This window comes from Fonsecaea erecta (genome assembly GCF_001651985.1).
Source record: "Fonsecaea erecta strain CBS 125763 chromosome Unknown Scaff1, whole genome shotgun sequence".
Classification (NCBI taxonomy): Eukaryota; Fungi; Ascomycota; class Eurotiomycetes; order Chaetothyriales; family Herpotrichiellaceae; genus Fonsecaea; species Fonsecaea erecta.
Window position 1 is genome coordinate 188,241 of NW_017387244.1, and position 26,114 is coordinate 214,354.

At 52.8% G+C, this 26,114-nt stretch overlaps 9 protein-coding genes across 9 annotated transcripts; 4 read left to right on the plus strand and 5 right to left on the minus strand.

Annotated features, from left to right (window-relative positions):
• Nucleotides 1–24: 24 nt before the first annotated feature.
• On the minus strand, nt 25–1,515 carry AYL99_00058 (hypothetical protein; the record flags this gene model as incomplete). The annotated part of the gene is made up of 2 exons (XM_018831574.1): nt 25–1,003; nt 1,064–1,515. 2 exons carry the CDS (start codon nt 1,513–1,515, stop codon nt 25–27), a joined length of 1,431 nt encoding a protein of 476 aa, XP_018697453.1.
• Nucleotides 1,516–1,824: 309 nt separating this feature from the next.
• AYL99_00059 (poly(A)-specific ribonuclease) lies at nt 1,825–3,887 on the minus strand (the record flags this gene model as incomplete). The annotated part of the gene is made up of 3 exons (XM_018831575.1): nt 1,825–3,350; nt 3,401–3,496; nt 3,656–3,887. The coding sequence occupies 3 exons, from the start codon at nt 3,885–3,887 to the stop codon at nt 1,825–1,827; spliced, it is 1,854 nt and encodes a 617-aa protein (XP_018697454.1).
• Nucleotides 3,888–4,530: 643 nt separating this feature from the next.
• On the plus strand, nt 4,531–6,486 carry AYL99_00060 (hypothetical protein; the record flags this gene model as incomplete). The annotated part of the gene is made up of 1 exon (XM_018831576.1): nt 4,531–6,486. One exon carries the CDS (start codon nt 4,531–4,533, stop codon nt 6,484–6,486), a length of 1,956 nt encoding a protein of 651 aa, XP_018697455.1.
• A 1,987-nt stretch (nt 6,487–8,473) lies between these two features.
• Nucleotides 8,474–9,295, plus strand: AYL99_00061 (hypothetical protein; the record flags this gene model as incomplete). The annotated part of the gene is made up of 1 exon (XM_018831577.1): nt 8,474–9,295. One exon carries the CDS (start codon nt 8,474–8,476, stop codon nt 9,293–9,295), a length of 822 nt encoding a protein of 273 aa, XP_018697456.1.
• Nucleotides 9,296–10,978: 1,683 nt separating this feature from the next.
• Nucleotides 10,979–12,720, minus strand: AYL99_00062 (hypothetical protein; the record flags this gene model as incomplete). The annotated part of the gene is made up of 2 exons (XM_018831578.1): nt 10,979–11,659; nt 11,719–12,720. The coding sequence occupies 2 exons, from the start codon at nt 12,718–12,720 to the stop codon at nt 10,979–10,981; spliced, it is 1,683 nt and encodes a 560-aa protein (XP_018697457.1).
• A 250-nt stretch (nt 12,721–12,970) lies between these two features.
• On the plus strand, nt 12,971–14,843 carry AYL99_00063 (hypothetical protein; the record flags this gene model as incomplete). The annotated part of the gene is made up of 2 exons (XM_018831579.1): nt 12,971–14,563; nt 14,631–14,843. 2 exons carry the CDS (start codon nt 12,971–12,973, stop codon nt 14,841–14,843), a joined length of 1,806 nt encoding a protein of 601 aa, XP_018697458.1.
• Nucleotides 14,844–15,109: 266 nt separating this feature from the next.
• AYL99_00064 (hypothetical protein) lies at nt 15,110–16,207 on the minus strand (the record flags this gene model as incomplete). Its single annotated transcript, XM_018831580.1, has 1 exon — nt 15,110–16,207. One exon carries the CDS (start codon nt 16,205–16,207, stop codon nt 15,110–15,112), a length of 1,098 nt encoding a protein of 365 aa, XP_018697459.1.
• A 770-nt stretch (nt 16,208–16,977) lies between these two features.
• AYL99_00065 (hypothetical protein) lies at nt 16,978–20,127 on the plus strand (the record flags this gene model as incomplete). The annotated part of the gene is made up of 1 exon (XM_018831581.1): nt 16,978–20,127. One exon carries the CDS (start codon nt 16,978–16,980, stop codon nt 20,125–20,127), a length of 3,150 nt encoding a protein of 1,049 aa, XP_018697460.1.
• Nucleotides 20,128–21,167: 1,040 nt separating this feature from the next.
• AYL99_00066 (hypothetical protein) lies at nt 21,168–23,859 on the minus strand (the record flags this gene model as incomplete). Its single annotated transcript, XM_018831582.1, has 3 exons — nt 21,168–22,476; nt 22,530–23,220; nt 23,307–23,859. 3 exons carry the CDS (start codon nt 23,857–23,859, stop codon nt 21,168–21,170), a joined length of 2,553 nt encoding a protein of 850 aa, XP_018697461.1.
• Nucleotides 23,860–26,114: the final 2,255 nt, after the last annotated feature.

Sequence of the window (26,114 nt, forward strand, 5' to 3'; positions counted from 1 at the left end):
TCTTCCTCCTTTTGGGCCCGCTCGTCAGATATAACTAACCTTGACCCCCATCCCAAGAGTTCCCCGTAATTTCTCCCACGCCCTCCTCGCCGCTGCTCGCGTCTTCTCTCGAATTTGCTTCTGGGAAAATGCCATCATGAACGCTAGAACAAAAAGCAGGAATCGCAGCATTGCCGTAGGGTTCTTCTGAAGGGTTGTAGCGAGATTGCGGACCAGATGTGAGAGGGCGAGGAACAGCTGACGCGCTTGTGCTGTCAATGTGTTCTGTGAGGATTTGGAATTCTTTCGTGTAGCAGGACGACGGGGAGTTTGTGCTGGAGGCGAGAAGTGGGCGCGGCCGTGTATTGAAGAGCTTGGAGGAGCGGGCGGTGGAGGAGACCGTGGAGTTGGAACGGGTTGCGGAGGGAGGCTGGTCATTGGTGAAGATGCGATCGCTGGCGTCGGGTCCTTGCTTGCAGCTGCGTGGGCACCGCCGTTGGGATGTGCCCTTTCGATCCCGTAGTCAACCTCGCTGCTGGTACGCTGGTGTTTGGACGCGCCACTTTGGGAGGGAGAAACGGCCTCTTCGGTGGTACCGGCGGCTCCAGTTCCTTCTTGCTTTGCGAACACTTCCTCTGAATCCTCAAAGACGTCCTCATCCGCAACTTCGAGGCTGGATTCTCTTTCTGTTACGTCTTGTAGTTCTTGAAGTGTCTGCATAAACGCTTCCCGTCTTTCCTCGTCCAAAATATCACTGTTGGAAATAAAACTCTTCGCGTAATCCCATTCACCGTTTCGAGGCAACACATGCAGCGTGAAAATTTCGAGGACTTTTATGCGCGAGGTGAGATCTTTGGGAGTATTAGCACCATTCATTCCCGTTGATTGGTGATGGCCATTGCTCAAGGCGTGGTCGAGGTGGGTCGAGAGGTCGAGATCCGGTTGCGAAGAAGACGAGAAGTAGGTTTCCAGACGAGATTGGTTGAGTTTCTGGTCTGCAGCTTGTCCAAGGAGAAGATTTGACCTTCGATAGTGTTAGCAATGCCGCAGGCAGCATAAAGCCAGTTAGGAGGAACTGCCATACAAGTTATAGACAACCTCGGCGTCAACCGAGCCCTCTCGGCCCTGATACCCGTCCTTGACGACCTGCTCCCATATCTCGCCATTCTGCACGTGCCTGACAATATCTTTGTACTCCTTCGACCCAAAGAGTTGTTTCCCTTCTTCGTATCCAAGATCAACAATCGAGTTCAAGAGCGTGACGTATAAGCTCCAGATCTTGATGCGTTGGCTTGTGGTCGCAGTCGCAATGGGAGCCAGGGCTGGGCTATCGCCCGGTCTTTTCTGGCTTGGAGGGGTAATAACAGGCTGCAGGGCCTCGTATGCCTCTAACAGTCTGCGAGTGAGGAATAGCTGGGAGGCATGCTTGTAGATTTTGGAGATCTCGGATGACGTCCGCTTGCTCGACTGGTTGAGTGACGAGATGGACGACGAGAGGTCGCGGGAGCTTGACTGAGAGTCCGTGCCTATTGACATGGTGATGGATATATGAACACGCAACGAATGAGACCCCAAGAATGTGCTAAGAATCCTCAATTGGCAACCTCTAGAAGGATGAGCAAGTTCAAGTCTACCGTCGGGGTTGAGAAATGATTGAACGCATCAGAGTTTCGTCACAAACCTTGGAGTTACAGGTTGAGGTCGCTTGAACCTCGGCACCAGGCCGCCGAAGGACAACCTGTCACGTGGTAAGCACCTCCACGCCTCCCATATCGAGTCAAATACCTCGCGGGCAGTATCAAGTATAAAGTACAAACGCTCTCCCGAGGCAATTATTGATGAGATTCAATGCTTCGTAAGATCCAAAATCCCTTGTTGGGTGGCGTTTGCCTGCAACTTGTTGCTTAGGAGCTGCCAAAATTCCGCATCCTCCTCCCATCTCGGCAACAGTCGGCCTTCCTCCACCAAGCTTGCAATCCTCTGCTGTTCATTAGTCTGTAATTGCTCCTCTGAGGCTTCTGTGGGGTCGTCTTCAAGCATATCAAAGATATTGGCTTTCTTTGATATAACCCTCAGTTTCTTGAGCTCGTCGTTGGATACTGGATGTGGCTTAACTCTGTCCCTCGTTGCAACAACTCTGCCGCTGCCCCTTTTCTCATCTGCTTCCATGTGTGATGACCCACCTGCAGCATGCACGGTGGAAACTTGGTCGACCGTGCTTGGCACTCCTGTCAGCATAGACTTGACCGTGCTTACTGGGGCCTTGATCATGTCGGCGAGTGATTGTGTCATGCCTTGCTTCTGGCCATCCTGCCTTGCATGGGCTTCAGTTGTTGTTTGAGCAGCGTCTTTTGGCGACAAAGCACTGGTCTCTTCTTCCATTATTAAAGCAGGGCCCTTGCCCACAGATTCGACATCTTTTTGTTCTCTCCTCAATTTGGTAGGTAGCCTCAGCCCAATCTTGGCAGTCACAAAGCTATCATACCCAGCCTCGTGATAGCTGGCAGCGTAAACGTATTGGTCGAAGTGGAGCGGTAAATGTACCTCAGGTAGCGTCACAGAATCCAAGTCGCGTTCCACAGCTCTTAGGGATGTGTCGGCCCACCGCTTGTTGCCTAGGCCGGCGACATACTTGGTGTCAATGATGACAGGGAACAGCTCTCGTAGCCTTGCGCTGAAATCTTGTATTGTCTCGGGGAGGTCGCCAACGAAACACCGGTACAAATTCATGACATCTGTTAAGCAGTTGTGGCCGACAAGAGCTCGGGATTGGCTTCGCAGTTTATTCTGGAGCTCGTTGAGAAAAGCCTGGACGTCCTTGGGCTGATCTTCCGGCGGAAATCCAGCTACCACATAAAGGTGTGGAAGTTTGGAGATGTCGCCGCCGATAATGGCCTCCAAGATCCAACGGAATCCAATAGCATTCGCTATGTCTGCTTCACGTTTCTCCTCGCGCTCTCGTTTCTCATTAGCTTGTTGTTTGCTGGTCGGATTGGTGACCTGGACAAAATGACCCATTCCTTGCGTCTTGAGGTTCGGATATTCGTTTCTAACGATCTGATGTGTTAGTCGAACCTGATAGCGATTCAAGACGGAAGGTATGGGGTCTTCGGCATCCTCTTTCGGGATATTGAGATAGGATTGCTGCTTGCCCTTGGCCAAGGTTTGCCACTCATCGATCGACTGCCTGACGTGTTCTACCAGGAACGTATCTTCTTCCTTGAGTTTCATGTCTGGCATATTCGATCTCATCTGTTCGTCTTCGATCAGTTTCTTGCGCACTTGATCCTCCTCTTGCCGAGAAAGGTAATGGATGCCCTGTAGAAAGGGCTTATCGATGTTGAAGCCATTGCGAAGCAGGAAAGAAATTGCTATTCACATCAGCCACTGGCGGGTATCGGCAAGCATATCAGCATCGTACCACCACTATTATACGACCATACTCGAGCAAAAACTGATTCTTTCGTTGTGGGTAGTGGATTGAGATAAAAATTATAGGGTCGAACCTCATATCGTCCTGGTACTGTCAGTTTGGATGACCTGCAAGCGCTGTACTTGTTGTGATCCTTGCAGGAGACAAGGTGTTAGAAATGAGGGATCTGTGAACCGCATATGACCGCCCTCATGGGGATGAAAGTCGGGGATATGGACGCCGTAGCACAGCCAAAACGCGTACCTTCCTCGATATCCTCAGTGACAACAGTCAAGCCAACTTGCAAGATTTGATACATCTGTGCCGCCGATCTGAGATCTTGATAATAGTCGTGCAAATCAAGCTTGCCTGAACTACCCCCACGCCTCCCAGCAACACCAGAGAACTCCAGATCAAGGGCGATGAAACGGCTGGTGGCGATATGCTGAATTATCTTGATGACTTCTTCTGAAAAATTGCCGCTGTTGATATCCATGGCGGTTGGCAAGGTTTGAGATACCGGACAAGGCAGCGAGGCAGGGGACCGTGGCAGCTTGAACGAAAGACATGAAAATTTGCCGTAGAGACTGAAGAGGTTGCGGAAGAAAGTGCACATTCACGGAGGATCAAACAGTGCGGGTGACAAAGATGCTTGTTTGCTGCAAGAGTTGAAAGGAAACAGAATCAAATCACCCTGAAGGTGTTGTGAACTTGTACGAGTCATGGAAAGGCAATGGCGGCTCCCGTGCACTGGCTCTTCGTCACAGCATCATCCTCCGTTGGACATTAACCCGCCTATCTCTCAGACGCAGTCAATCCGTCGAATATAGCTAATGTGGCATTGTCAAGGGAGACGTATGCTCATCTTCTCGGGAGGGTGCCGCATCGACATCATTAGTTCAGTATCGCGAGACTCGAGGAAAGATTGTGTGGGGGAAAATTCGGTTGCATTTTGCCCTTTCAGTGCAATATTGTCCAACTGCCCCACGACATCGTCTTCACTGTCTCTAGACACGACTCAGCACCGCACCTTGAATAGAGGACGTTTCGTTCTTCTTCTTTCCTTGCTGTCCTCTTTGTGATCATCGCGAGACATGCGACAATAACTTGGTCAGACCCGTCCGTTTTCCACCAGCGGCATGTCCGCCTCACTCCCCTCCACTCTGTCCTCCCTCCTCAAAAAGTCGACCCTCGAAGACCACGAGCAAATTCTCTCAGAATGCAATAAAGCCTTGAAGTCCACAAAGGGCCCTGACTTGGAAACCCAACATGTCAAAATTGTGGCTCTGTTGAAACTCGATCGTTACGAGGATGCCGTGAAACTCATTGAAGACACAGCCGGGTTGAAGAAGAAGGTGGAACTAGAATATGCGTATGCTTTGTACAAGACCGGCCGTTTAAAAGAAGCTGCAGAGCTGGCAGCTACGGTCAAGGGGAGAGGGGCACAACACATCGAGGCACAAGCTCGATACCGTCTTGAAGACCCGAGCATCCCTTCGGAACTTTACAAGCGATTGCAACGCCAGGAGGTCGATTCGGAGCAATACGATTTAAAAGTGAACCAGGGTGCTATTGATGCACAGGCGCAATGGCTCGGTCTCGCTAATCCACAATCAATACGAAGAGTTGGGAGAGAGGATCTGGAAGCCTTTGAAACTGCGTATAACGCCGCATGTGGCAGCATTGCGAGAGGAGAATATGCCCAAGCCGAAGTTCTCCTCAAGCGGGCAAAGGAACTATGCAAGCACTCGGACGATCTTACAGACCAGCAAAAGGCCGACGAGCTGCTCCCTATCTCTGTCCAGCAGTTGTTCGTGCTGCTATGTTTGGGCAAAACAGTGGAAGCAGAGAGCCTGGCTGGTGAAATCAACGCCGCGGACGCTTCAGACCTTTCAACCCGTCAAGTCGGCCAGAACAATGTTTTACTGACTACGTCTGTGTTCAATCCATTTGTCGCCCACAAGACCTTCCATGCGACTCCAAACATCCCACCGAATGACAGGCTTTTCTCGTATCAGAGTGTCCCTCTGGAATCCAACAGAATTACCATCGATCTGCAGACTTTCAAATTCAATGGCGTTGTCTCATCTACATCAAAGGCCATCAAGGATCGCATTTCTCCCTCACTCTCACCGGATGTCCTGCTCGCATCCTTTTTCAATGCTGCGGCTTATGCCAAGAATGAAGCGGGTAAGGCTGCCATCCGAAAGATATTGCCGGTGCTTGAGAAACGGCCAAACGACATTGGGTTGATAGTCACCCTGGTTCAACTGTACGTGATGAGCGGAAACACGACCTCCGCAGTCGAATTGGTCGAGACGTTGTTCAAGAGATTGGAGAACTCTGCCGTCTCGGGAGAGCAAGATGTCAGATTCAACCCTATGCTCGTGAGTCTTATGATATGTTTGTATAAGACACGGGGTCAGAGAGACCATGTCAAGCAGGAACTTGCCAAGGCCGCATTATATTGGCGGACCAAATCCAATGCACCAACGACTTTGCTCAGAGCTGCAGGGGTGTCACTTTTGGAGTCACAAAATCAGGAGGATGCGAAGCTAGCATCCGACATCTTTACTAAGCTTCGCGAGCAACAACCAGATGACAAGGCTACAATCGCCGGTTACGTGGCGTCACATGCCTGGGATGACGAGGCTGTGGCTGGAGCAGATACCGATAAGCTGACTGCCACGTCTGAGCTCATTCGCAACATCGACGTCGACCTCTTAGAGAAGACGGGCATTCCGCAGTCGTCGAATGCTCTCACAATAGCACAATTGAGCCGGACAAAGAAACGGGGCGCTCCGGAGGGTGGCAACCTCAAACCTAAGCGTATTCGGAAATCGAGATTACCGAGGGACTATGATGAAAGCAAGAAACCGGATCCTGAGCGGTGGCTGCCCATGAGAGACAGAAGCTATTATCGCCCTCCTAAGGGGAAGAAGAAAGGCAAGCGAGGAGGGGGTAATGATGATCGAACGCAGGGCGGCGCTGTGGATGAATCTTTGGATGTCGACGCAAGGCCCGGTGCCGCCACAGTTGTTACAGCCTCAGCGGGGGGTAGCAACAAGAAGAAGAAAGGGAAAGGGAAGAAATGAAAGAACCATGGCCTCTCAGTGTGCATAGTGGTCCCCAGTGCAATGGACAAGGATCCATTTTCACGCTTTCCGATCCGAGAAGCTTGGTGACTTGCAAATTTGAGACTGTCCCCTCACTATGTCCGCACTCTTGACATTTGTATCGATCAAGATCTCGTGGACAGGGCCTAAGGCCCCTTCGTCAAGCCTTTCAGCCGAGAAAGCACTATTATGTGTACGAGGTAGATTTCAGCTCGACAGGAATCTGAGACATGTTAAGACCGATTGCGGCAAATGAAACGAGAGCAACAAGCTTTTCTCAGGCTTTTTACCCGAACACCACACTTGTATGTGACCAGGTGGCACAGCCGAAGGATAAAGGGAAAAGATGCAGACATTGGCTGTAGAGTGACGGAGTTGCAAGTTTAAATCATGAGACGGTGGTGTTGATTGTGGTGATGTTGTCGTGGTGGTGGTGGTGGTGGTGGGGGTGGAGGAAGAGATCATCTGGTGCAGGCGGACAAAGCAAGTGGAAGCCTCCGGTGCCAAAAAGTGATTGAAACTGCGCTGCGCTGCGCTCGGATCCTCGCGTCATCTCATCCATCCTCCACCATCACCATGAAACCTTCCGGCATCCTTCCATCGCCATCATCACTCATCATCATCATCTCCATTCTCCATTCTCCATTCTCCTCGTCCTTGCACTCGCCGTCATCGTCGTCTCCTCCGTAACCGAACGCAGTCTAGATCTGCAGATTGTCTGTTTATTTTCATGTGCAGATGGGAAATTCCCCCCTGGAAGTTGAAGACATCATTTCCTTCTCGAAGCCGCCAGCCTGCACCGCTAGCCCATCGCTTCAGACGGCCCTCCCCGTCAGCTGCCGTGTCACCAATACCAGGACTAAAGAGCTTTAGGGCCCAATGTGGCACACACTTTATTATTCTGGGATGACAACTAGAGCCAGGCCCAATGCATGCCGCGTGCCTTATCAAAACCCCCTTTGCTGCCCGGAGGGTGCCCCCGATTATTGCTGATGCTGACTGACCGACGGCCACTTTCAGACGAGGTCGGTCTCGGTCATGAGGACACATCCTGCTATAAACTGCCCTTTCAATGGAGTACCTGCAGCCACCTTGCCTTCTCCGCGATCAATGATCGATCTTCCGCTTTCGGTTTCGCACCATGTTGGACGGAGGCGGTGTGTGTGGCTCCCGGAAACCTTGTTGCGTCCATGGGTTCCCAACTCCCCGGTTCCCTTAATATTGGAATATGGTGATAGTGCTGGTGATTGGTTGGTCAGGATGATGCCGGCCGGGGCGTGGCGACGTATCGGCATACGGCTAACCCTCCATCTAACATGCAAGCAAGGTATTTTCTTCAGCTCGTGGCTCTCCCCTGAGGCAATACCTCCCCCCTTCTGCAGGTCCACTGGACCGTCAAATCCGTAAGGGCCCCATGATTCGTCCAAGCGCTGCTGAGCCTAGCACACGAGTCCCCCGGTCGCCAGCAATATTGGCAGTTTGGCCACATCCATCCAGCGTTCCTACCTCTGTTCCCTCCTTCACCACTGACAACCTTGCAATGGCCTTTCACAGACAGGTGCTCGCATCCTAATGCCACTGGACCTCCACCATTGCCTTCCTATTCAGCTGCTCCAGTTTAAAACACGACATGCTGCTCCTCCGTTTCTGAAAATGCTTGGGTCAACTGTCGCTGCCTTATCCTGCTGTCAACTCTCTTTCTCTCGTGAGATGGTTCGTGGCTGTCGCTGAAATTTACCTCTCTACACAGATACACCACGTTTTGGCGGGAAGCTGTCATTGTGAGTCTGTCTGCGAACAACTTTCTGCTGTGCGACCGCTGAGCTGACGACTCGATTGGGAAAACAGACCACGATTCCCTGACGTTTCATCTTTTCTCAGGACCAACCTTGAGCGGGCATTTTAGTCAGACAACTCCAATACCGACGTCCAGCAGGTGCGCTCAGGCCTGACTTTGTCCTACGCAATGGAGCTTTCCTGCGAGGACTTTGTGGCGGTCAACGTTCCGGCCAACTTTGAACAGCCCGAAGACCTGCATGAGTACTTCTCACTAAAGGCGCCGCCGAATACAAGCATCTGGCGGAAACCTTCAGCGTCGGATGACACCACTGCACCCATGATCCTAAAACGATTACGCCAGTCCTTCATTCTCGCGGAAGTAACTGTGTCCGCCGATTTCGCCAGGGAGTTTGATCAAGCCGGCATCGTCATTTTCGCCGGCTCGCTCCCTGATCCATCGAGGCCATCAACGGCAGCCGCTCGTCGAATGCCGCGATATCAAAGACCGGGGAACGAAGCTTTGGCGACAGGGAAATGGGCCAAGGCTGGCCTCGAGCTGATAGAAGGGGAGCTTCATGCTGCTTCCGTGGTGGCAATTTCTCCTTGCGGTGCCGACTGGGCCTCTTCAGCACGCTTGCCGTCGCCACCGACACCGTATGGTTCCTACTCACTCACTTCGCACTCCCTCCGCATCAAACTCGAGCGCGTCGAGGAGTCTCTTTGGATTTGGTACAAACTGCCGGATCATATTGCTTCCCTTGAACAGCCACATTACCCGTATTCGGACCTGGACCCACGATACCAACGCGAACGCAATCCGGAAGACGTTGCATCTGGTTGGAGGAAGATGCGTGAGATCATGGGCTTCTTTGGTGGTGGGCCGGAACACCAGAAGGGCACGGTCTGGGTCGGATGTTATGCAAGCAGACCGATGGAGTTCGAACCCCGGCACAACTGGGAGACCGTGGATGGCCTGGTTGCAGAATTCGAGGATTTGGACATCTTATGATCCGATGCGCTCGCTGTATTTGCAACTTAGAGGGTTGGACAAGTGGATCAGTTGAGTTTACGATTATCCAGACACTTCCCTCAATTCCAGCGCCCGGAGGTTATGGACTGAGCTAAAGCTGCGATGTGAACTTTTCAGATCTTGGCGTCGCAATGCTTCAGCTCTAGTTGGCCCGCATTGGACAGGAGATGAGAGGAGGATACGCCAGACAGGATCACCATGATCGCGTCAACAGCACACTGATGCGCTAGTCCCGGGAGACGACAACGAAAAGACACGATTTGAGGACTTTCCCGAGCCTGGATGACCGGTGGTAACCGAGCGCAGCATGGGCAACAATAGTAGAGCGATAGCCATGGTCTTGGGCAAGAAGGGATTTCAATCCCAACACGAGACCTTCCGAGTTCTGGCCGGACGCTTTTGATGTTCTGCAAATATCAGCAGAACGAGCTCCCAGGTGGAGAGGGATCATGAACCCAGGAAGTTTGAGGTTGCAGTCGCAAGACGGGCAAATGCCTGGTGATGGCGATTTTGGACACAGTTTTCTGTTCTCTGGGACAGTCGGCGTTGGAGCATTAAATGCCGTAAGGACTGGGCAACCAGAAAAAGGGCGTCAGTTTAAAGAGGGAGATGCAGATAAAGGATGAGGTGGTAGACGTTTTGTCAAAGCCAATGCCCAGAGGTAACAGCATGGCGGCATCTAGATGGTGTATGTTTAGACCACAGCACGGTTGCACGTATTCCATCGAGCGTAATATATCCAACACGTTTCTAAGACCAGACATAACTCGATCTATCTAATCGGATAAAGGACAAGGTTGGATGGATATGGTCATCCCAGCCAGCCAACCAACCACACAGTCCGAGGAGGTTGGACCGAATCACAATGGTTGGTGGGACAACAGGAAGAGACAGATGCGGAAACTGATTTGTGGGCTGCTTGTGTCATGTCACCGAGGACGGGCAAGGCCTGTCGGCTCCCAGGTAAATAGCCGGTCCTCCACTCCGAGGAGGTTGGACCGAATCACAATGGTTGGTGGGACAACAGGAAGAGACAGACAGGAAGTGTTAAAAACAAGCAAAGAAGAGGGACAGAGAATAGGTGAAGAGAAATGCAGGGCAGGAGCGGGGGTGGGAGGAGGAGGAGGAGGAGGAGGAGAAGAAGCCAAAGATTCGACTGACTTTGAAGCGGTCGAGTTTGATATGACTTTCGACACGGGGGCAAGCTTGTATCAATGAACTACCACACAATAAAACGTCCCTTGCTCCGCCCCCTGCTCTTGTCCAACGTTGAAACAATTATTGCCCAGTGCCGATTCCCAACCGGACGGTACCTAACATCGAGCATCCGCCCGTCCTCCTCCTATGATCAACCGGGGCAACGAAGTGAGGGCACGCTTTGTTGTTCTCCAGTGTCGCTGACTTCCGGTCGGATACGGTTACCCAGCATCAGGATGCGGGGCGAGAGACTGTCGGCTGTGCACGTTTTAGCTGACGCTTGAATAGCTGCCACGTGCATCTGGCAAGGTTCCGTCGAGAGAGTGTTTGATGGAGTGTGTGGGAAGAGCATTTCTCGGAGGGCTGTGTCAACAGGCAATGGAGAGAGGTTGCTGGTGGGTAGGAAATGTCGTGTTTAACCAAAGTCGTGTATAGAACGTGTCTTTTATGCCGCTGCCCGAAAGTTTAGTGAATCTCGACTATACGGCGGCCACTGGCTGTAGGCGTGCGTGCCTGGGAGATCTTGACCTCCACGCCCCGTTCTTTGGCCCAAGGAATGATGTCCCTGGCAACGTTAGGACACTCTTCGAGAGTGACTCTGCGAAGGTGGACGGCCTCTCTGATCAGATCTGACACAAACGTCCCAAGGCTTCCAGCTCGTTCGATATAAAGTTCCTCTAGAGCTAGACATTTCTTAATATGTTGGAAGCCGTGGGGACTGATGAAGTCGGTATCGCAAAGTTGAAGGGATTTCACCGTTTGAAACCATGGCATGCTCATTATGGTGATCAGGTCCGGAGCGACCTCTTCGTTGACGGTGATCACGAATTTCGACAGTTTTCCTGATATCGTCTTTTGGATACAGTCGAAGAGGAATTTGATGGGCCCGCCACAGTCAAGTATTTGGAGTTCCACAAGCTCGTTGAATCGAGGGGTAAGCTCACCAGGGTCGAAGAGTTGGCCGTGGAAGCAGCATTCGGCGAGCAGCAGCTGTCGAAGCGAGGTAGGTAGGCTGATCCTGTGTATGCGAGTCCCGAAAACCTTGAGATCGCGTAGTTCCGTCATATGGCTCAGGTCAAGAACACCAGTGGGGACGTGCAACAAAGACAACACCCGCAGCCGAGGGCACTCAAAAGAGATGGCGGCCTAGGGAATGTAGTCAGTGCAAATAACAAGATCGTATGTCCAGGGCGTTCTCTGCTTACCGTTTTCAGGCCGCTATCCAATCTGGATCCCATGCAATGGAATTTCAATGCTGTGAGACTGTCACTATGCAGAGACACGGGCCCATCATGTCGTCCTGACACGTATCGGAAGGTGGCCATTTGTAGAGACCGGCATTTGCGTAGAACAGTGACGATACTCTCGACGCTGATTGGTGTTATTTCGCTATCAATAAAGATGACCCTCAGGTCGTATTGACACACGGGCAGCCAGTCTGCGTAGTTGGGGACGCCCTTCCAGTGGAAATACTGCAGCGCTGGGAAGCGTCCCCTTTGCGCCAGTACCTGGCAAAAGTATCCCGCTACATCGGGTAAAAGTGGAGGCATCATGGCTGTCTTGAGTCTTCGACACCTTTTGAGGGCAACATTAAGCATTCTCGTAGTGATTGATCGGGTGGGTGCAGGAAAAGCCAAGGTATCGACCAACGGGCGCGAACTGCTCACAATGTTGTTCCATGACCTGGAGACGCGGAGCAAATGTATGTTCGAGCGGTAGCTGAGAAGTGAAAGAATCATCTCGATTATCTCGAACGGCAGGACGTTAAATGGGTCTCTTGCTTGCGAGTGTACGATTTCGATCCTCATCTGCTCGGCTGTTTCCTCCATCTCCTTGGCGAGCAATGCGTGATTTGCGTCTGAGCTGGGGACTTTCTTCAAACCGTGCTTAAAAAATCGTATTGCACCGAGCTTGTTGTTTTTGCGTCGTTCGGTGATCCCACTTCGAATGTAGCCTCGTGCGTCCTCGGGATCAAGTCGGATCATGGCTTTGGCGTCTTTCAAAGCCTGATCCAGACGGTCCATTCGAAGATAGACCGCGACTCTGTGGTCCAAGATATTGATGAGAGATATACTTCGGTCAGTCTCGCGGGCTTTCAGCGCGAGTTCCACAAAGGTCAGGGCAGTGGCGTAGTCACGTCTTTTGGAAGCCTCAAGGCAATGCTCAAGCAAGCCTTTGACCTGTCCGCTGCGACGTTCGGAAGCCATTGTGACAGGCTAGAGATCAGGCTAGAGATCGACATGAGCTTTGGAGGGTTGGATAGAGGAGGAATGAGGAATGGAAGACAGCGGCGCGTAGAGGCGCGTTGACGTCGTGAACATTTTCACGTGATGTCCGGAAAAACTCCCGGCCCGGAGGTTGTGTGTTTACCACTAGCCTTATCTGACAACTGCGTCAAGCTCCGCAAGAAGGGCAACGAGGGCGCAACAAACATTTGGCCCATCTGAGATTGTCGAAATGGATTCAAACAGCCTGGAAAGGGCATCTCAATACCTGAACAATCTCTTACTCGCGCGCGGACTCCTCTCCAATGGCAAGCCCATCGACTTTGCCGTCCCAGATCGTAATGGCTCCAGCACCAATCCAACGATGTCCCGCATCATCAACCTCGTCCACGACCTTGTTCTCCGACGTGATCAGGAGGCCGAACAACGAGAGGACCTCGCCATGAATATTCGCCAGGCCCGCGCCGACGAAGCACAGCGTGTTCTCGATCTCCAAAGGTTGCAGGCCAAGACTGCTGAACTCTCGCGATCAGCGGCTGCCACCGAGGCGCGGGAGCGAGCCTTGAAGGCAAGCGTGCGCAGGCTCGAAAATCAAGCAAAGGAGCTGAGGGAGCAGATGTTGAAGACTAAATCTACTCTGGATCAAGTGCGGGGCAAATGTCTGAACGACCTCCGCAAGAAGGATGCGGAACTGGACAAGCTGAAGGCCTTTTTGGCGGGATTGCAGCGTGGCAAGAAAGATTCGAGTGGAATCAAAATAAATACGATCAACTGGGAGCCAGAGCTTAAGGGCAAAGAACTGCGCAACGGACAGGACGTGAACAGCTCCGAGTGGAGCCTTGAAAAGGAAACCAACGAGTTCCTGGCTGCATTGGTCAATGAGACGAGTACGGAAAATGTGTCCCTTAGACGCATCGTCACGGACTCGATGCGCATTTTGCGAGACATGACCGGACTGGAAGACAGGGGAGCCGATGCTGAGAACGAAGAAGACCATTACCGCGAAGCCAGTCGAGAATCAACTTCGCAACAACCTCAAGCCGAAGACCTGACCTCTTGCGACGAGCTAGCTGAACACATGGATGCCATTCTAGGACACTGTCAGTCAATACTTAAAGACCCTTCTTTCGTCCCGATCGAAGAAGTCGAGATCCGTGACGAAGAAATCATCAAGTTGAGAGCAGGGTGGGAAAAGATGGCAAATCGGTGGAGGGAAGCGGTAACGATGATGGATAATTGGCGCAGACGTATGGTTGAAAATAGCGAAGGGCTGTCAAGGGACGATCTGTCGAAGTTGGAATTCGGAAAGAGTGTGGCTCTGCTACCTAACGGGCAACCTGTCTTTGGGACGGATGATGAATTGTCGTCGATACTGTACGAGAACAGTAAGCTGGAAGAAGATCAACCAAGAGACGGAGAGCTACCCCCCGAACCCAAACCAGAAGACATTGGACATTCCTCATCAGCTCAAAGCGACCTCGTCAAGAAAGGCCCCCTCAAAAGACAGTCACCAGAGCTCGACCTCGACCTTGACACTCCGTTGGCACAGGAACGGTCGCCTAAGAGGCGTGCTTCCATTGCGCGCAAGGCAGGGAATCTAGGCAAACCAATCCGACCATTACAGACGATTGACATGAACAGTCTCAATCGCTCACCGAAGGCTGGTCCTGAAAGGTGGACGGCATCACGGAAAAGTGCAGACTCGGGCATCGGCAGTATAGATAGTGCAGTGGATGACAAGCCTGAACCGGGAGATGACGAAGATAACTATGGTCAAGAGCTCGGGAAGGGGATGATAGGTTTGGAATCCCGACTTCCACGGCAGGTAAGGGTCACATTGTTCCTGTCTATCGAATCTTGCACCTGTACAAGTCGAACTGATTGCGTTACAGAAGAAAAAACAACAGCCCGCCTTGACTATAGGCGAAAAGCTCGCGGCAATAGAGGCAGAAGCTGTGGCAACCCAGCAAGACCTGCCATCAGCTGGTGGCGCCAGAGGCGCGAAACGAAAACATGGAGTTCACGCCGCGAAGACGAGAAAGGCATCAAGGAGGAGGAGTACATTGAGTCCGGAGGAGCTGGCTGAGTTGATGGGTATTGAATGACAAGGACACCAACCACAGGCTTTCTATAGGCCGCTTCTTGAGCTGTCATCCTCTCGCTGAACCTATTGATCAGCTCATGAGACACATCAACCGACACATTGTAAACTTCGGCGTCCGTTTCCTGGGCTTTTTGGCTGTAGAATGTGTTCGCGACTCGACTCTCTACATGTGGGCCAAAGTCAAGCATGCGAAGCATTCCCCCTCATCGTGGCCATCATCGTGGCCACCAATGTCCTAGTGCTTCTCAGTTCCTCTGCTTCACGATGTCATAGTCGGCTTGCATTGGCATGCGCCTCGTTCACAAGCACGATCCTGTACCGTGCCTTGCCCGCATCCATATCCACAATGGCTCGGTTGGCCTCCTTCATCGGGTAGTTGTTGTTCCACGTCCACACCTTTTTCCGTGCAAACAGGTCCAGCATCTCCCTGATCTCCTTGGGAGAGCCTATTCCAGACCCCGTGATTTTGATCTTCCTGGAGAGGAGTGCAAAGGCATTGAACGATGGGATGTTATCCTCGGGGGCGCCGATCTGGACATACGTGCCACCTACACGGAGGAGCTGGAGGTATTGCGGGAAAGGCATGTTTGCGCTCGAGACCGTGGAGACGATGAGGTCCAGAGACCGACGGTGCGTGCGTGCCCAGTTCTTGTCTTCGTTGGTGGCGATGAAAGCATCGGCACCCATCTTCATTGCATCGGCCTTCTTCGACGAGGTGCGGGATATCACGACGAGCTTGTCCACATTCAGCGCTTTCGCGCCCATGACTCCAAAATGACCCAGTCCGCCTAGCCCAATGATACCCACACGCTTCCCAGGGCCGGCGCCATGCTGTGTCAATGGCGAGAACGCAGTGATTCCGCCACAGAGCATGGGTGCTGCGATATCGCTAGGCAACCCGTCGGGGATCTTGAAGACAAAGTGGGAGTGGCCGCGCCAATAATCGCCATACCCGCCATAAGATTTGGACCCGTCGGGCCATTTCGAGTTGTATGTCCCCGTCTGTTTGATTTGGCAATAGTTCTCTAGGTCGTGGGAGCATTCATCGCAGTCCGGGCGAAGACAAGAACCGCTTTGGGCACCCACGCCCACGCGATCGCCTACTTTGATTCCATTTTCCGCCTTTGAGCCGACACGCACGGCGACTCCGACAATCTCGTGACCCACACAGACAGGGTAGAGAGTCGGACCCCATCCTGAGCGCAGGGTATGTAAATCGCTCCCGCAAATTCCACAATGAGTAATTTTGATGTCGACGTCAGTCTCGTCGAAGGGCTTTGGAGTGTAACTCTGCCAGACCATGTTGCCCTTTGCCGAGTCCTTATCGAGACCCATCCAGCCTTGAAAGGTGTAGTCGGTAGCCATCTTGTCGGCGGTCAAAATTGGATTGAGAGGGGGGCTTCTGTGGAGACGAGAAGATGGAGGAAACGAAGGGAGGAATGGAGATGAAGAGGACGACAGCTAGGTTTTTGTACCATATCACCTTCGGAAGCTTCCATCCATCTCATGCAGCGGCTATCATCACAAGGCGCTACATGGAGTTATCAATGTTTACTCCGCGTTTCGACCGAGGTATCTTCCCTTACCTTCTTTTTCCGGACAATGTCTGGACGAACTTGGTCCCGTCAGGCAGATCCCACGAGTAGGTGGACAGGTGGACGGGTATTGTTACGGACGTTATTCGCGGCTTGCCGGTCTCTGATTGATGGCCGTGACTCATTCTTTGAAATGCGACGGCGAGGAATTGGCTGCCACGGGAGTAGTGGACTCGCTAGAGTCGGCGACAGTGGACCTCATTGACACTCAGTTTGAGAGGATAGAGGATACGGAGAGTAGCCGCGGCGGCTTTTGAAGCGGATGGACCGAGTAGACAAGCAACATTGAGGAAGAGGTGTTGTAGCAGCATCGCCAGCATTGTGTGTGCATCGAGCGCAGTCGCAGTTTGGGGCGCAGTCTATATAGACTGGAATGACTAAGCGGCCTCTCTCTGGTGCGGTCACCCGTTGTGCGCGTCGTGACAGACGCGATCCATCAACTTTCAATCAAACACACACTTCCACTCTTTGCGACATTCCGTGCACTTCTCCTCCCATAAGAGATGATCCTGGGACGGTGATATTCTCCCTCAAGTCAACATGAACAAATTCTCTGCGGACTATTCGTCCAGCCTCAACTCAACGCCCGGCAGAACTCCCGCCCCTCGAGGCTCGAATTTTCTCTCCTCCAACCCTCCTCAACTGGCCAGCACTACTCCCGTTGCTCCTCCCCCCTCTCAGATCTTCGGCAGCTCTACCTTTGGCACTGGTGTCAGCAAACTCCAGCTCTCCAGGCCCACACAGTCACCCCCGTCACGGTCACCCCCGAACTTCAACAATCCTCCGCGACCGAAGAATGGCCCTCCCCAGATTTCGTCAAGAGCCAGGCGGGTCAACTATGATGAAGATGAGGAAGAAGATGACGGTGAAGAAGATGCAGACCAAGTCATGGACGAAGACGAGTATGAGGAGGAACCAAGTCAATTCCAGCGGAGCCGTGGCTTTCGATCCATCGACCACCGGCAACCCGCCTCCCTCATGAAATTCAGTACCATGAGCACAAGAGACTCCAGGATCACTGCGCCACGCAAATCATTCCGCAACTCAACGAGGCTCTCTGCGCTCCCCCACAAGGGAAACGAGACAGTGGTGCTCAACCTCGCTAGAGACATGGGAGCCAGGGCGCAACCAGCGTCTATCACCGAACCAGATGAGGTGATCCTGGAGACAGAACAAATCCTCCGGGAACTAGACGAACAATCTCAGTACCTCAAAGACAGTGCAAACATGCTCCAAACCATCACCGAATATGCTTACAGTCTGATTAAGGAGTGGCAAAGATTTGTCGAGACGGATCGACCTTCGCTGGATAGCAACGATATTGGTCCTCAGCCTGCAGCTCCCGCTTTTGCTAAGGCCAACTATCTCGCCTCGCTGCTCCTCGTCCTTCGCCATGCCCCGCCCTCGACAGACAACACAGTCATCCCGACGCCGCAGGTCCTTCTCGACTGGCTTAACAATTACCACGTCTCTTACGACCAAATGTACAGAGCAGTCGCCTCAGCGCGGCCCAACTGTACTTCACATGAGCTCTTCTGGGATGCTGTCCAAAGTCTAACACTACGAGGCAAGCTGCAACAGGTAATGCAGCTTTTCGCCGACGCAGATTTCAAATATGCGGCCTCGGCCGTGGACGACGGAGCAGATGGTGTTGGTTATAAAGGCGCTCAGCTTCAGACAGTCCAAAGCGTCATCTACCGAGCTCGAATTCTCCTCAATTCTTGCCCAGCCATTCAATCAGGCGACTGGAATGTGGCTGGTCCAGACTGGGACGTCTTTCGGACCGCTGTGGAAGCCGCACTGGACAATTTGACTGACGAGGTCACCGGCCAGGATGAAGACGAATCTACCTTCGAGGCCGAGAACTTTGGCCTGCGTAAGCCCGAAATGAATCTTCTTGGACGGGTGGGCCAAAAGCCGGCATCGGCTCTTCCTTGGACTATTTATCAGAACCTCAAAATACTCTACAGCATCCTTTTGGGCAGTGCTGAAGAGATTGCGGCCCAATCACAAGACTGGCTCGAGGCGGCGACCTCTTTGACCATATGGTGGGATGGCATTGCAGATACTGCTGCGGTTGCGCAGTGGAGTTTCGACGTTAGCCGGGCTAACAACTTGGCGAAACAAGATGAGGACTTCAATCCTTATCTCGGCCGGCTGAGGGATGCCTTCCTCAGTGTCACGGATCCCGATGATAAGAATTCTTTCCAAATCAACGCAATGTCCCCGGTCGAGGTAGGCCTGGGATGTATCCTCCAGGGAAGTACTCAGGGCGCCCTGGCCGTTTTGCGAACGTTGTCTCAATGCATTGCTTCATCCGTAGCAGAAATTGGTGCTAAGGCTGGCTGGCTGGAAGACGAGACACAGGCTCGACCGACAGGATTGAACGAAGAAGATCTCATGGTCCTCAGCTATGGCGCCCCCAAGCAGGGCGTTTCCAAGGACGACCTGTTGTTGTCGTATGCTCAACAAATTTTCGACAAGGCCACTCTCCAGCTCCCTGACGGCTCCTCGGTGGAAGGTTGGGAGGTCTCTATATCTATTGTCACCCGTCTTGACGACCGGGAAGCGATGCATACCGCCGTGAGCAATTTCGTGGAACAACTCCAGGTCACTACTCAAGATCGAACTGAGAAACTCACGAATCTCTGCTCGGATCTCGGATTACAGGATGAAGCGAGAAAGGTCTCCGATAGATTCGGCGACTACCTCGTGAACAATACCGAGGAGTACGGTACTGCCTTGCTGTGCTATGCGAGGAGTCACGCCAGCCATAAGATAAGGCAATTGATAGATGTGTTGGTCAGCTATTCGCTTGTGCAGTCAAGGGCGTACCCTCCCGAGAACGATATGGATGACGGATTACGGAGTCTGGTGGGAAATCCCAAGACTGCACTCATCGACATTGCAGAAGTCGACCCCGAGGCTGCTGAGATGTTGCAATTCTCCCTCGTCGGATACGCTTGTTTACGGAGGTTTTATACTCTGCGCGACGAAGAATCCCGCAATGGATCAACGACAAATCCTCGCCCTCTCGCACGAAGAAGAGCAGCTGCGAGAGCACTGGTGGCGGCGGTCAATTCTGCTGCCGATTCTATCTATGGCGGGCTGTACGACCCAGAGAGACAAAGTGCAATCCAAGTTGATGGGCTGTTGACGCTTCTGGGAGAGGCTACTGCACTTCTCGCGTCCACCCACGCTGCGAGCACAGGAAACGTCGAGTTAAAGAGGAGGATATTCACGACTGAACAAATCTATGCTCTACTGGCGGCAATTGAGGATCTCTCCACCGTGTCTCAGCGCGTCTACGCCGCGACAGAGGAGTGCCTGGCCGCTTCACTCCGAGAGTACCATGGCTCAAGGCCGCCCAGTCCGCGAGCCGTGCTGAAAAAGTCCATGAGCAGCGGCAGTGGAAGTGGTTTCTCCTATTCGCTGATGGGGAGTGAGATGCTGAGCAGGAGCATGACCACCGACATGACGAGCGCAAGTGGCAGTGGTGTTTTAGTCGGAGGGGCCAAAGGGCCCAAAGCGAAGGGCAAAGATAAGGAGGACCCAAGGGGAAGAGGCTGGGATTGGAGAGACGCTTTTACAGGCGAGGATGTGCGTGGACAGGATATTGTCAAGGTGTTGAGGACGGGATTGGCGGAGGAGTTGAGCTTTGCCGAGCTCGACGAAGGCGTTGCATTCTAAAGGACCGGTCGCAGCGCACAACACGAGACTGTAAAAGCCTTCTTGGTGTCTTGATCGCCGGCATCGAAACACCATCTGTCTCACGCGAAATGTACGAGTATGATTACGGGAAAATCTCGAGGGCGCGCTGGGCAGATTGCGCCATGTCGCACCACAGCAAGGGCATAAGATGCTCCTGCTCCTCATCCTCCCCGAGCAAGATGCCGGGAAACTCCAAGCTTTCAGCATCGCTGGACGTACGGGAGATAGGTATGGCGCAGCTAGACAGGGAGGGGAGCGCTTAGCTGCCTTCGTATTACTCATTGAGGCTTTCTTTTCCACACCAGCGGCTCTCTAATCTCAAGGCCCAGTGAATGTGCCGGAAGGAGTGTCCAGTTCTGATTCCAACGTATGAATGAAAAGCGAACTTAGACTCCGGGTTTTTGTGTTTACAACTCAAGCACCTTGTACCGAGTCTACAATAGGGCAAACGATTGACGTTTTACAGACAAACAAGGTCCGTCCGTACGGAGTTGTATGTACGTAAGAGCAACACTGCAATACATTATGACACGGAGTGAGTGAGTAAGTGTAGGGGGGAAAAAGGGGGCCGAGATTTATACTACTCTTTGGACATGTAATTACTAAAGAATGATAAATACCTCCCTCTGCCCTTCTCCGTTTTGAGATCTTTTCCTCGTGCCTCGGGTGTGGTGTTGCGAGCGCCAAATGAGTATCTTCCATTCACATTCAGAAAGCTCGTGAGAGAGACAAGAAAAGAAGCGTGCATCGCAACAAGGAAATTTTGTACAAGATAGTTAAACATAAAGCCGTAAATATAGAACGCGAGCAGTGTGCATTTTCCTCTTCGCCGTGAGATTATTCCCATTTTCTGAGCCGTGAGCCATCTAGTGCGTATCATCCTTTCATGTGCCATGAGCAGCTACGCCGTTCAAGCAAGAATCACTCATGGGAGAAGGTAGAGAGACACGATGAGTGCGTCATGCCCCTGTCCCGAGGTGTGGCTGCGCTCCCTCTCTTTCTGGACCCTCTTGGTCTTATTAGAGTGGCCATCCACTCGTTTCGAAGCCAAAGTTCATCGCGAGGAACTCGTCCCCGAATCCAAACGCCATAAGCTCGTCATTCGTGAAATCCATAGGAATCATGTCCCCTCCAGGTCCGGGCATCATGTAAGGCATCATGGGTGCCGCCTGATCATAACCGGCAGACATTTGATTGATGCCAGGTAGCATATTGGGTTGGGTAGGGTTGTTCATGATGGTATGAGACCATTGCTGCTGTGGTGTGGGTTGAGGCTGAGGCATTACCGGGCCTGGCCCGGGCCCGGGACCCATTGCTGCCTCGGACAGCATCTGCAGTCCGCTCCGTGGCTGCTGTTGGTGAGGCTGCGGCACGTTCCCGTCGACGGACGGGCGATGTTGCGAATTCCATGCCAAGTTTGCTGGGTCCTGCTGTGGTGGAACAGCTTTGTATGTGTTTGGCGGCTGTTGCGGTTGCGACATGTTGGTGGTGCGGGCGTTGACATTCCCGTTCGCCGGCGTGCGCTGTCTCGAAACTGGCCCACTTCCATTATTCACCGAGTCTATCCTCTTCATGTGCCAGCTCTTGAGCATAGTAAAAATCAGGGTGAACTTGTGAGCAACGCGGGACATGCCTCCTTCGCAAGCCTTGCTGAGTGCCTCGATCATTCTATCGAGATAGTATTCCACCCTCAGATCTTTGTTTTTGAAAATGCTATTGAATTTGGACCCCTTTGCAGACACAGCCGAATACATCTTGATCAACGCAACGGCGGCGTAAGAGTTTCTAACAAAGAAAAGGGTCGGTAGGGCCCGCAGAGCCGGAATCTCCATGGCTAAGAACGCGTCGAATGCGGAATGAGCCGAGTTGATGCAGGTTGTGAGGGCTTCTATGTGGGCTGGCGTGACGTTGTCCGGGTCCGGAGGCCCATCGATGGGAGTGGAGATGTAGGGAGGTCGGAAATCATCAATATTGTGGTTGTGGTGCATGGCGATTTCGTGCATATAAAGATTGAGAATCCCTTCAGTGTGTTGGATGATTGGATTCTTGATCATTTCCTTGGTGGCTGCGCGTTGCCACTCAACAAGCTGGCGCTCGAATGTCTTCAGGTGATACTGCGTTTGGGGGTCGGTCAACGATAACGGCGAAGCCGGGTCATCCATGGAGAATTGAAATCCGATATCTTCAGCTATGTGCTGTCCGCGCACGAGGTGACATAGGTACTTGTCTGAAAAGTGGGCGTCCACCGAAGACATCAGAATTTCAACACACTCGTCGGCGTATGCGCTCCAGCGGATCAGGAGCGGTCGTCGAAGAGACATTGATGAACTGGTGGACAACAGGGTCAGACCAGCACAACGTCAGCCTGAGGACATACTTACTTGGAGCACATGTAATAGCAACCCAGCCAGCATCGCCGCACTTCCACACTATTGGGATCTGACAATGGTCTCTTGTTCTCATGATACGGTCGCCAGATGCTGCCCCCACCTCGTCTCGATCTTTTACCCATTCCCAGATCCAAAGCCATGACGGCAGCAATATGGATCAGCTGGTTAAAGTTTAGCTCTTCGTATTTTTCCGGAGGCTGGTAGAAGCACGTCGTGACTTGAATCGTTTGCACCAGCTCCAGCGACTTCTCTCCCCGGATGATGACCTTATCGGCCAGGACCCTGGTGATTTCCAAAATCAGCCCAGGTTGAAGATCCGGTCGGACGGTGCCGGACGCGACCGCAAGCACGGCGAGGAACAAGATGGGTTTGTTTTTGCGGATTTCATCGGCGTGGGTGCCGCGTGGGAAGACGACGATCGGTAGATGCTCGCACATTTCGGCCATGTAACGGTCGAAGCATTTCCTCGCCGTGGTGATGTCGATGAGACCGCGTTCGATGGGATCCACCGTCGTTGGTTCTTCAGTCTTGGTCGTGTGTTCCAGAACGGGCTGGTAGGTGTTGGGAGGGGCTAGAGGAGGCTTGTACGACAGCGCCGATGATTTATGTAGCTCTCCGCCGAAGAAGTCATAGTCGGTGGTGATCTTCCTCTTGACGCCTTGTTGCGGAGACCGAGCGCTCGCTGACGATGGTGGTGCCGGGGGTGGGTGGTGGCGGGCGGCGGAGGAGGTGGAGGGTGATGCCATTGACCCCCATATCCCTGCACACGAGTATCCTGGGGGGGAGGGTGTGACACGGATATGGAGGGATCAACGGCAACATCGGACTCAGCTCCTCCTCGTGCAGCCAACGTCGCCGTGAGGGCGTCAATTTTCTTTTCCAACTCGGCAACTCGGCTGTCTGTCTTCTTCTGCCTCTTCCGGCTAGGAGCCGTGACGATACATTGTCTGCTTGCTTTCGCGCATCTCTTGCAAGATCCCGTGGGATGACTTTCGTCGGGCTCGCATTTCACTTTCAGCTGTCGACACGCCTCACAGGCGCGCGGTCTTTTAATATCATTAGGGTCATGGGGATTGCCGGTCGGACTCTGATCGTCAGGGCTCTCCTGCGTGTGTGAAGTGGTGGGGTAGTAGTTGGGCGTGTGAATGGATTGATACGAGTTATTGGGCGATGGCTGGAGAGACGGTTGCAGAGGAGAGTAGGCGCCAGGAGGAGGAGGATTGTGGTAGTGCTGCTGAGGGTCGCGAGGTTTGGGAGGACTGCTCAAGTTCGAGCCTCGCAAGGCTGGATCGATGTGGTTGAAGGTGTCGATGCTGGCCATCGAGTCTCGATACTGCGGTGCGGTACTAGCCTGTGATTGTTGATCGAGTCGGGTCGGCGGTGGTTGATGGCGACTCGCCGTCGAGAGGATCCGGAGCGCCGATGGAAACAACTTCCTCTTTTATTTCCCAGAGCACCCTGCAGGCATTTGCGTCGCCCTCAAGCAGTCGAGAAGGGGGTGATTTGAGAAGATGGCCATGCAGTGACAAATGAGACGTGAGACTGCTTCCTGTTGCACGGGTTCCGTGGGCTGGGGTGAAAGGTAGTGGTCAGTCAGGTCCGGCGTTGGGAGACTTGATGCGATTCCTGCCCTCCGTCAGACATGACGACCTTTGGGGGACAAGGGGGGCAGGAGGAGGAGGAGAGGAGCGAGCGAGCGAGCGAAGGGTGGGTGGGTGCTTCGGTAGGTGGGCGGGAGCCTAGCACGTCTACTGTAGGCTACGGCGAGCCGCGAATGGGATTGCCGGGCCGTGGCATTGCCCATTGGGTGCCTATGCTTTAGGCATTATTATGTAAACGGCCATGCCCACCTCTTCGCCTAGCTGTCGTCTACGCACCACCTAGCTGCCCGTCCTCCCTGTCCCCCTAGTGCACAGCCACTCAATAATAATAATCAATTTTGTGGTGGCCCAACACCAAGCTTCAATAATAATAGCAAATCTCACTCTCCCGAATGGTAAATTTAGGGCTCATTTGCTACAAATATGAACCAGCTTCCTGGCGCCGCTCAGCACAATTCTCACCTGTCGTGATCACGAAGGATCCTCTTCTGTTCCGCACGGACCTCCATAAGAGACGTGGATGTCCTTTATTTTATAGGAAACGCTCATTCCTGATAGTGTCATTCGTCATGCATTGTACGGATCGATACGCGAGTTCTTCGAACCCCAGCCGTGCTAGTTGGAAAACATTCACGCGAAAATCATCTCTGCACTGGAGTTTCATTCCATCAGTAACCCTCTTGCTGTAACCCAACACAAGATCCGTCACGAACGAGGTGCGCCGTCCTAGGTCTTTCATTCCCCGTCATCATTCATGCATCGTAAAACCTCAGACATCGAAAAGGACAGAGTGCGTGCATGGGTTCATCCGATAAGCTTATGCACCGGGCATTCCGCCTTGCGTCCCAGCCACTCCAAAATGCAACTCTTGTGGAATTTACACAAGCACTCCAACCTGACCAGTTCATCGCCAACATCATATTCAACCATACAGATGGAGCACTCTTGGACCTGACCGTCTTCTTGCGACACACAATCCTTCTCAGTTGCTGTGAAGGTGAGCATCTGCAATCGATGAGGTGGGGTTTGGGAGTGCGACTGTGATATCGGACCTCCTATCTCAGACCCCCCAGCTGCCACCGCATTGCTAGATTCTGTGTGATAGGATGGGTCCCGAGAGGAGATGCATTCCATGATATGTGTTTCACGGGCTGTTTCGTCGCCATTCAGACCTCGGGGGGGTAATAAACGACGACAGACTGGACATATATCATCTTCGTTCAGCCGTGGTCGCGCCGAAGGGCTATCACTATGGTTATGCAAGGATCGAGGGAGAGGTCGACGCAGCTGTGACGTGATGCCGAGTAACTCATCACGAGGGTGTCGACTCTCGGGATAGCTTGGGCGCGGACGGAGAGATGTCGCTCGGCCGTCATGGGGTGAATAATCCTGCCCTGTTTAGAATGGTTGCATCAAGGTAGTAGAATAGGAGACGTACCCTAGGAGAAGGTCCCAGAAAGGAACTTGTGCCTGTAGGAATTGGCGATACTTGGAAACGATACCGGGGATGCGACGGCTGGCCTCGATACGAACCAAGCCATCCGAGGGTGGATTCTAGATTGCCATATCCTGCTTCGTTTGCACGATGGCGCTGCTGGAAAGGATCAGTCTGAACAAGCGAGTTAGTAACTTACTCAGTTATATGCAACAACAAATGGGCTTACCATCGCCATTGTATTCCTTGCATAATCTCCCATTCCCGCAGAGTAACCCCTCGGCCTGCTATCAGGATTCCCTGTAGGGCTCAAGATCGTGGTCTGCCGTCCTCCAGTGCTCCACAGAGCATCACGCGAGGAGAAATCGGGGGGGAGATGGTAATTCGGCAGCGGATCAGGTTGAGGATCGGGCACACAGGGATTGCACAACCGCACTTTCTCTCCACCGTCGAGTTGAGAGTGGGCATTATAAGGATAGAGATCTGACGGGCTCCGGAATGAGTTACCGTCAATGTCATCTCCGTTAGAATCCAACGGAT